This window comes from Bufo bufo, chromosome 1 (genome assembly GCF_905171765.1).
Source record: "Bufo bufo chromosome 1, aBufBuf1.1, whole genome shotgun sequence".
In the NCBI taxonomy this organism is placed as follows: domain Eukaryota; kingdom Metazoa; phylum Chordata; class Amphibia; order Anura; family Bufonidae; genus Bufo; species Bufo bufo.
In genome coordinates this window covers 177,940,721-177,951,214 of record NC_053389.1, presented here as the reverse complement: position 1 = coordinate 177,951,214, position 10,494 = coordinate 177,940,721, and the positions used below count along the sequence as shown (strand labels likewise).

At 42.1% G+C, this 10,494-nt stretch overlaps 1 protein-coding gene across 1 annotated transcript; it reads right to left on the bottom strand.

The window, feature by feature from the left end:
• Window positions 1–353: 353 nt before the first annotated feature.
• On the bottom strand, window positions 354–10,460 carry PRPF31 (pre-mRNA processing factor 31). The gene is made up of 14 exons (XM_040432614.1): window positions 10,373–10,460; window positions 9,747–9,929; window positions 8,702–8,762; window positions 8,516–8,599; window positions 7,429–7,526; window positions 4,974–5,080; window positions 4,709–4,878; window positions 4,403–4,560; window positions 4,236–4,325; window positions 3,882–4,009; window positions 3,731–3,803; window positions 3,242–3,370; window positions 1,237–1,335; window positions 354–784 (listed from the first exon to the last, which is right to left on the bottom strand). Exons 2-14 carry the CDS (start codon window positions 9,918–9,920, stop codon window positions 659–661), a joined length of 1,497 nt encoding a protein of 498 aa, XP_040288548.1. The 5' UTR covers window positions 9,921–9,929; window positions 10,373–10,460; the 3' UTR covers window positions 354–658.
• Between the last annotated feature and the right edge of the window lie 34 nt (window positions 10,461–10,494).

The window sequence follows — 10,494 nt, the reverse complement described above, 5'->3', positions numbered from 1 at the left end:
GGGTAAAAAAATGGCGCATCTAAGCAGATTTATGCCCAAATCAAAGCTTCAATTGATTTAGGAATGGATTTTGGACACCACAGATTGTGACAGGTTTATCAAAGACAGCCTTCTGCAGCTACTATGTAGTGTCAAACATTGTAACTGTAAAAGCCAAATGCACAAACTTATAAAGACCCAATATCAAATATTTTACCCCAAAATACGTGTAAATTGATCATAAAAAAAAATAAAAAATTCACTCCAAAAAGGTGTCTGTAGAGAAATCTGCTATAAAGGGCTTACCCATCTAAACATTCATATTATTGGCATCACTCCATGCTGGCAGCTTGTAAGACACTATTAGATAGGTGCATGTTTAAAAGCTGAAATACAATGCCATTTATTTTCGATTACAGAAAGCTCCAACATTCACACCAAAACAATTAAAATAAAAACAAAAATAAAAAGTTTGTTTAACTGAATATAAAAATGAGGGGTTCTTCATCCTTCAAAGATATTCAGCTCTTTCTTTCAGGGCAGTAGATGAGTGTCCTGCATTACTCTGTATGAGGTCCCAGTTCCTTGCAGGCATTTCTCTACAGCCAAGCCCAGTGTCTCGGTGGTCAGTGGATCATTCAGACAAGTTCCAAGAATACAAGACAAGACGACAGCACCATCACTGTGTCATTGTACCATTTTTTTCATGCTTCACTTTCAGGAATTCTGCCATGCTGGAAAAATATTTCTGATTTGCCTCACCCACCTTCTTCTCTGCAGCATGCGGGTTAACAATCTCTAGACCCTGCAGGGATATATAATTTGCAAGGTCAATAAAATAAAATGAATATGTATCCATCTTCCAGCATGTGTTTAATTGTATTGTGCAGGGCATTTAAAGGGGGCAGTGCAGTAGTTTATGTGTGTGTTACCAGTGAGTTTTCTTTAGCTAAAGCTATATCCAAAAAGAAAATCATCTTAGGCTCCTGGATCTAGTAAGGGAGCAAGCACTATAGGATAGAATGTGATTCTACAGCGCTGGCTCCTCTACCGGACCTTGGAAGCCTAAGAGACCAAGCAGGACACTGTCACAGAAATATGAGTAGCACGGACCACGGCCAGTCCATGTGGGTAAATTGGAAGCAGAATCTGCTGTGCAATATATTTAGAAAAACAATTATGCACACTCTTGCGTTATTATGTTTTTTTTTTTCTAATGATCCGGTTAATGCCTATGGTCTATGCAATGGGTCTTACCTGAAGGGGAGTAAAGGCAACACTGGACGCAGTACCCGAAGATCTGTCTCTTACTGTGGACTTTCCTCCATAAACCATACTCTGTTTCTGTAGTGTACGCTGTTAAAGACAATCGGATTGGAGGAAATGGTAAATTTCAAAAAAATCTAACCAAATGGTAAATGTTGGTTCATTTTTAATTCTAGGCTTTTAACAGAGAGGGATACAGAAAATCAAATAAGCAATCTGCTAAACAATAAAATGCTGGTATTCAAAAGTCAGGGAATATGGAAAAAAATCAGCATGGAAGAGTAGCGTGGTGTGGAGGCTGCGGGCCTTACATGTGCATTGGATGCAGGATGGGAAGATATCAGGACCTTTTTCTCACAGTGCAATACACAAAAGGTTGTCACCGTTTTAAGCACAAGAGCTGTGGAACATAGGATTATTTCTCTGGTGGAAACAGAGGTCAAATTGTTCTGGACTAATGAAGCACTGCAATCGTACTGGGTGTCAGAGCACCTGAGGCTTCAGGGGGTATACAGATTTCAAAATGATGCTGATTTTGTCTGTAAATGGAACCGAATGGAAAATTGTGGTCACTTTTAAGAAGGGGTTATGAAAATAATATTACATCCAGGAAACTGGCAGTGATTATTACCCTTAGAACTTTCAAAACAATGGTGGATCCACAGGGTAGAATGATCTTGGCTGGCATTAGTTCAGTTATTGAGCTGTTCATAAGAGCGGGTAAAGAGGAAATGTGTACAAATTTCATATTTTCTAATGGCATGGTGATGGGCACTCTGATGGCACCAACTTGTAATAATGTATTTTTGGCATTATGGGAGGAGTGATATATATACACAATGCTGGGAGTCCTTTTTTGCAATACATCAAATACGGGACAAGATATATTGATGGCGCCTTGGTTGTGTGGTCAGGGACGGAGGAACAAGTCCACGCATTTGTAGATTATATTAATAGAAATGTTCTCCATATGGAGTTTACAGCGACTTTTGGGGGGCTCTGAGGATGAATGCTGGAAGTGAGGATTAGGTCTGAGCGGATTTAGGTAATTTAAGGGGTTGTCTCACTTCAGCATTTATCATCTAGACAAAGTTGATACAAGGCACTAACTAATGAATTATCCATATTTCCTCCTTTGCTGGCTTGATTCATTTTTCCATCACATACACTGCTCTTATCCAAGAGGTTATGACCACCCCGTAATCCAGCAGCGGTGGCAGTGCTTGCACACTATAGAAAAAGTGCTCTCCCATGGTCCTGGCCACCAGACAGGCTGGCACCTTTTCCAACAGTGTGCAAGCACAACCACTGCTGATGGATTGCATGGTGGTTGTAACCCCTGGATAAGAGCAGTGTATAAAGTGATAAAAAAAAAATGAATCCAGCCAGAAAAGGAGGCAATATGGACAATCACTATACAATAGTAACTGCCTTGTAATAACTTTTGCTAAATGATAAATGCCATTTTCTAAAGTGAGACAACTCCTTTAACTCCGACGATTTGTTATAAAATTTCTGTTTTAGTAACTACTTGCATTCCCCACGTAATAAGAGTTCTGGAACATCTATTCTTATGGCTCGATGTTGTGCCATTCCTTTATTATTTCTATTAGAAGATGTGAATGAATTGCTAGCAGCTTGCAGTAAGGGTACAGATGAGTGTTACCAGTTGGGGTATGTCCCTGCACAGTCTGACTCTAGAAGTACTGATTGGACAAAGTCTGACCCACCCGCTACTGGTAACACCCAGCAGTACCTTTACTGCAGACTGCTGGCAATTTATTTGCAAGCTTTTACCAGAAATAATACAGGAAAGGTACGACATAGAGTGATAAGAATAGATGCTACAGAATTGGTATTACATGGGAAAGGCAAGACCAGGAAGAGAGCTCTGTGTATGGACTTTACTTGTACCAATTTTCTATCAATAAAGCCATAGATTTTATAAAATAACCTTGGTATCGATTCCTGGACTTTATATTTGACTAAAGCTTACCTGTAATGTTTTGGAGATTCTGGCCTTGGTAGCTTCATTAACTTGTGCTTGCCGTACTCTTCCACTTCCACCCTTCCCAAGATGTCCCAAGCTGAAGCCCAAGTCTTCCTGATATGCATCTTCTTCAATCTAAAAGAGAATCATAATATTGTAAACTACTATTTTCCCTTCACTGTATATTCAGGACTAAAAGTATCCTGTTCAACATCAGAGTCTAACAAACTATTAAACAGATCTTAAAGTGTGAGTCTATGGCTATACAGGGGTAGATACTGCACCGCATAATATTTGCTTCAATGCTGATATTGCCTATATACGCAATGGGACGTTTAAAAGTGATAGTGATAGGAATAGATGAGGTTCCTAGACCACCGCATGACGCTAAAAGCCTTCAAACATCATATGGCTGTCTAAGGAACCATACAGCCTGGAGCCACCCTTTAACATATACAGAAACTGATGAAAACAGGTTTGGGAGGAAGTGCACACCTCTCCAAAGCTCATCCTATTGGCCTGTTTTCGGATTTCTGTCAGCCCAAGTCGTTCTTTCATTTTGCGGTACCTATGGAAAAAAACTATGTATAATCAATCTGATTTTTAAAATATTTTTTTAAGTTACCAGTGAAAAGAACCCCCTCACCTGCGGCCACCGCGTTTCTTTCTCTGTCCATCAAGAGGTGCTGGCAGAGGTTTTACCTGCTTGACTGGCGGTGGTTCTTGCCATTTATCAAACTTTCTTTCAATCTCCTCTTTTAGGTCATAACCAATCTGTAATGTGGGAAATCTAAATGGTCATATTCCATAAAGCTAATAAACTTGCTGCAGAACAGGTTGCATAGGAGGAACTATACAGCTAATACACTACAAAGTGCTTCCAGCAATACAAGAGAGTCTTCTGTGGTACCTTTCCTGCCCATATTACACAGATTGTTTCTTTCATGGTTTTCTACCATTTCCAACTAGTTTACAAGGGAGAATCCCCTTTAAGACTGACCTTTCCTTCAGGGTTCTCATGAAAGCTGTCTACACGTGCTGCCAAAGTGCACTTTGCTGCCACCAATCTTGCTGCCTTTCGATGCAAATCCTAGGACAATATAAAGACAAACCGTTACAGCATCAATAGTTTTACTTTACAGTCAGACCAAGCAATCCCTTGCTTACCGAAGGTAATAACTGGACAATGTCACTATAATAGATATAACCAGTATGGGGAAGGACAGAAGTGCTAGAGAAGCCAGATAACGTTTTCCTCTGAGCTCCCAGGAGCATGACGTTGCAGGCAGGCATCTTTGAGAGGTTTGTGAGACCACCAGCAATACCTGAAAAGAACAAAGTTACTGATGACAGCAGACCCATCAAGCGTTGCATATTTGTTCTATCTGGTCTGATAAATGTACAGCTCTTCTATATGTATACATGGGTGATCATGTGGTAGTACAGACAAAAGAATCACATGCACATATTTACCCATTATTTTGGCTGCAGTTGAGGCCCCGACAATGATGGAGAGATTGGGCGCAATGAATGACATGCGAGACTCCACATACTCATAGATTCTGTGTTTGGACTGGTTCAGTTCTAGCGCCATGTCACAAGCTTCTTCAATGTGTTCCAATTCTTCAGTAGTCAGTTGCTGTCTGTATGTAGCACAAATGCCAGCGGAGTGATTAGGAAATACAGTGGAAGCATATAGCATGGGCATACAGAGAGCACTGTCCTAGTATAGGCTTACCCCTGTGTAGTGGAGGCAGTCACACTAACAACCATGATGGTTGCATTTGTCAGAATTTGCTGAAGATTCTCATTATTCTTGCATTTGTCCAGATTATTTCCCAATTCCTGCAAAGTAAAGTTAAAAAGGTTGACGATGGGTGCATCAACACCCACTCAAATACCACTATAGTGGTCCGCCAAGTTACAATGGCCTCAGGATGCAATATTTTCAACATACAATGGTTTTTCTTGGACCATGGCAACTTGAAACCTTTAATCCATGGGACTTTCACTGGTAAAAGACCAGTATTACTGAAGTGCATGCCATGACTTGCTGTCTAGTAGCGCGTCTCTACAGTATAGCGCAGACACCAGGTGAAGGCGGCTCCCGTCCTCGCCACAGAAAGTGATTTACAGCTTTTAGCATTTTTTTTTCTTTTACATGTAAGCACTTTCTTTATCTGTATTTGGTATCTGCTTAATTTTAGTTATTCTTCACTTTTAATTAATTTGTGAACCACAAAAACCAGCAACAGTGCTCCAGACCAAAAAAAAAATACCTAGTAGTCATTGGCTCCTGAACTGAAAAATTTAGGAGCCAAATCAAATTTTTAGTCGCCAAATCGAAACAATCAAAATTTTGGTATCGTGACCGCTACGCCGATCAGATCAGCGTAGGGTTGTTTCGATATCAAAATTTTGATTTGCTTTTGTCACCATAAATACAGAGCAAAAAAACAAAAACACACACACACCAAAAAAAAGCCACGTGCATTTTATGAAACGTTTGGCCCATAATAGAACAGTTTTATCCTATTTTTTGGGGTGACAAGGTGACTAAAAAATGGCGAATGCTCACCGCATAGGAGATATTTTTTAATTATTTAATAGTTTGGACTTTTCAGACGCAGCGCTATGTAATTATGTTAATTTATTTATTGTTTATATATTTTATATGTAAAATTGGGAAAGGGGGATTTAAACTTAATATTTTAGGGTACTTCCACACTAGCGTTTTTCATTTCCGGCATAGAGTTCCGTCCTAGGGGCTCTATACCAGAAAAGAACTGATCAGGCATATCCCCATGCATTCTGAATGGAGAGCGATCCGTTCAGGATGCATCAGGATGTCTTCAGTTCAGCAATTTTGACTGATCAGGCAAAAGATAAAACCGCAGCATGCTACGGTTTTATCTCCGGCGAAAAAAACGAAGATTTGCCTGAATGCCGGATCCGGCATTTTTCCCCATAGGAATGTATTAGTGCCGGATCCGGCATTTAAAATACCGGAATGCACCCGCACTGAATCCGGACCCATTCACTTCTATGGGGCTGTGCACATGAGCGGGGATTTTCACGTATCACTTGTGCGTTGCGTGAAAATTGCAGCATGCTCTATGTTGTGCGTTTTTCACGCAACGCAGGCCCCATAGAAGTTAATGGGGCTGCGTGAAAAACGCAAGCATCCGCAAGCAAGTGCAGATGCGGTGCGATTTTCACGCATTGTTGCTAGGATGAAAGTCTATTCACTGTTATTTTCCCTTATAACATGGTTATAAGGGAAAATAATAGCATTCTTTAATACAGAATGCTAAGTAGAAGGTCAATACCCCAGTATAATAAACATTGGTGGCACAGTGCGCCCCCCCAGTATAATAAACATTGGTGGCACAGTGCGGCCCCCCCCCCCCCCAGTATAATAAACATTGGTGGCGCAGTGGGCAGTGCCAATGAGGGTTAAAAAATAATTAACTCACCTCCTCCAATTGATCGCGTAGCTGCCGGTCTCCTGTTCTTTCTTCAGGACCTGTCAAAGGACCTGTGGTGACATCACTGTGATCATCATATGGTACATCACATGATCCATCACCATAGTAATGGACCATGTGATGAGCTCAGTGACGTCACCACAGGTCCTGAAGAAAGAACAGGAGACCGGCAGCTACGCGATCAATTGGAGGAGGTGAGTTCATATTCTTTTTATTTTTTTAACCCTCATTGGCACTTCCCACTGTGCCACCAATGTTTATTATACTGGGGGGGGGGCGCACTGCGCCACCAATGAAGATAACTGAGCTGTTAATACAAATACAGGAGGCAGGTGCCGGAATCAAATAGCCCGAACCCGACCTCTATGACAGGGAGCTGCGATCAGCGGCAGTTCTTCAGGTGCAGTACCTGAGGGGTTAACTGCCGCTGAGCGCAGCTCCCTGTCATAGGAGGTCGGGTTCGGGCTATTTGATTCGGGCACCCGCCTCCTGTATTTGTATTAACAGCTCAGTTATCTTCATTGGTGGCGCAGTGGCCACTATCAGCTCCTGTGCCCCGCCGCTGTATTGAGCAGAGTTGCCGCGGTGGGTCTAGTCGCATTTGTAAATTCTAAGTCGCATTGGCGACCATTTTGGTCGCCATCTGGAGCCCTGAGCAACATTTTCCCCTTTGCTTCACACAGTTCACACCGCTCCCCCACCTACCTTCACTGTCCTTATGTAATCCAAGGCATTTGGCACCAGAGACTCCAACTCCGGAAACCTCTTTGAATACTTGTCTCTGATAAACTTGTGGATTATATCTAAAAAAGAGAAACGCAATATCCTTACAATTTATAAATGCAGGTTTAAATTATACTGGACACATTAATAAGCTCCATGGATGCTCAGGAGTTTTTATTTTCCACCTTAAAGTTAATCTCCAACCCTGAATACCCTTTATGTTTTTAATCTAAATAGGTGCTGAGGTATTCTAGTTATTTCTAGTAAACCCCTAATCACAGGATAGGGGGTTACTATTAGATCGCTGGAGGTCCTACTGCTGGGACCCCCATTAATCACAAGAAATGGTGCCCCATACACCACATGTAACAGAATACAGCTATCTGCTATTCCCGGCAGGTCCCATACAGATGAATGGAGTGAAAGTGTGCATATGTGACCTGCCACTCTGTTCATTTGAGAGGACTCTATGGGTTATGCAGCCCCCAGCGGTAGGACCCCCACCGATCTAATAGTTATCCTATAGATAGGGGATAAGTTAAAATAACCAGAGTACCCCTTTAATATATTTATATAATGAGTCAATACATAATATTTCAGTGGCTGCCACTAGACCAAGGTTAGGTGCCTACAGCTTAGTGTTCTACTACAGAGTTCAATAAGCTCCAATGCTTCCTCTAGTGGTGGCTGCAGGCCATTAAGCAACTGACAATTATCACCTATCCACAGGTTAGGCGATAAAGGTTTGACTGCTGGGGGTTCCCCCACTGGGACTGCCACCCATCGCTATAAAAGATGTCTAAAGCCCTCCGTTACGCCTCACAACAGCAGTGAGCAGGAAATAAAATGAAACTTTCCCATAAAAATGCTCTTGGGCAATTTCCTGGTATAAACTTAGGTTGTACAATAACCATGGTGTGTCTTGCGTCCTATCCTGCTGTAGCCACCGCACCAAATGTTTTCATGTCTTACAACACTCCTTGCTCTTTTGCTTTTATATAGTAATATTTCTTAGACTTACAGTACAAAAGGAAGAGTGAATCTGTAGTTTCATCCCCCTAAAACTTACTCAATTCATTTTCAATTTCCACTGTCAAATTGTTTGCATCAACTATAACTTTATATTCTGGAGCGGCTTCCACAGGTCCCATAACTGAAATTCAGATCACAGGTAAAACACAAAAGTTTAAGTTCAGCTTAGTAACAGGACACCCAGATAAAACCTCCCTCAAACCATGAAAACAAAAGCTAATACCTTCCGATTCTTTTGGTTGTTTTTTAACATATTCATCAATCTTGTCGAGAATCTCTGAAAACTGGTAAAAAAAAAAGTTAGAATTTTAATAATTGATTATTTAGTTTGTAAAACAGCATGCAAAAATATTACACTAATAGCAGCAACAGTGGGAAGAAGAAAAAAAATAAAAATATATATAAAAATCCAGAAGCCAACGAGAGTCATTCTGGGCCCACATAGTACTAAACACTCCATTCACTAGACTGCTAATTACCTTTCCTTATATTACTGTTGGGGGAAAGCAGTAGTCCGAAAGTCATAGTGAAATCCTTCGCTTTAACCACATTGCTTTCACCTTCATATGACGCAGCTTCTGTGGCTCGGGAACTCTTTCACTCCTCAAATAGCAGAATGGGTGCTCACCATTTCAAACCACATGACCGCCCAGTGCCCTACTCAAAACTACACATACCAGGAAACCCAAACAGATAAAGATACAGGCCAAGCAAGCAAACGCTGCTATGCTATATAGTGCATTCTTGCCCTGTGCAGTGAGAACCGTTAGGCCAGCTTCAGATGAGCGAGTTCACTAAGAGAAATGCGCTCCATGTGGGAACAGGACACCCTGTCCTGAACTCAGCTCTTGTAGGGACCTCACAGCATTATAATGATTTGGTGTCCATTCCAGACATCAGCTGTAATAAATTGTACTGACATACTGCCATCAGTATAATGCGGTAGATCTGAAGTCGGGCAGGGGGACCCAGCATTATAAATTATCTATTGTACTTGCAGCTCTCACTTCAGCCTGTGAGGTGCAGAAATTGCATAAACTGATGAATGAACTGACGTCCCCTCTGCAGCACAATGACTGGCAGGGGGCATCAGAGTCGGAGAGGGGGAGGATATAGCAGGCAACTATTGTTTCTTTTGTGGTTTTATGCCATTTCCCTTCCTTGATCTTGGACACCCCCATTAATGGCAGAACAGGCTTCAGATCACCTTGGGTATGAAATGCAGGAGGAAGATAGCACAGACTCCTTCATATAGATTATAGGCTCACCTGCTTACTGTCCCATAGCTTTGCTATACTTTTCACAGACTCAGCATTAAGGTCCACCTGCATCTCCTCCTGCACTTCTTCTATTGTCTCCAGGTCATCCTCATCTATTAAGCTGTCGTCTTCTTCCTGCGCTGCCTCCTCCAGGTCAGCCAGCAACTCGTCCGCCAGAGACATGTTTTATCCCTGTAGGAAAACACAGAAAATAAACGCTTATATACTAAACCTTCCGAAGAATGTACAGATCTGAATGTTATACTGCCTTAAAGGAGTTGGTCTAACAAGGAAAGCTGCTAGAAGTCTAATCCTGAGAATGGGGGTCCCAGCATCTTGTATGACAGAGGTAGTGTGCATGGACACCTGCTTCAGTCGTTGTGATGGGACTGCTGGGGATGGCGCAGCCTTATACTCCACACTCCCCTGCTCAGGGGCCCTCATGTTCATAGTCGGTGGGGATCCCAGGGGTCAGACCCACAGCAATCAAATATGTATCAACTGTCCTGTGGACCAACCCCTTTAATAAGTGTACACCGAAACCACGCACTGAATCAGCTCGGCGCCCTCTTGCCACACTTTCCTCCCCCTCTGCAGCGATGCCATCATTATCCAGCCATAACCTTTCCACTTACCAAGAGCAAGGTCTGGAAAAAAGATGAAAAGAATCTATGGCGCTCCTCAAATAAAACCGGAAGCTGCGGCGCGAAGATATGACGTCACGTCACCACAGGAAGCCCGCCCGTCGCTCTGTACG

Bases quoted from the DNA above. Each gene is read 5' to 3' on its own strand.
- PRPF31 (XM_040432614.1), bottom strand. From the start codon at position 9,920: ATGTCTCTGGCGGACGAGTTGCTGGCTGACCTGGAGGAGGCAGCGCAG. The intron at 7,527-8,515 runs GTAAGTTTTAGG...TCTCTTTTTTAG, and splicing joins GGAAATTGAAAATGAATTGA to ATATAATCCACAAGTTTATC. The intron at 3,371-3,730 runs GTGTGCACTTCC...ATTCTCTTTTAG, and splicing joins ATAGGATGAGCTTTGGAGAG to ATTGAAGAAGATGCATATCA.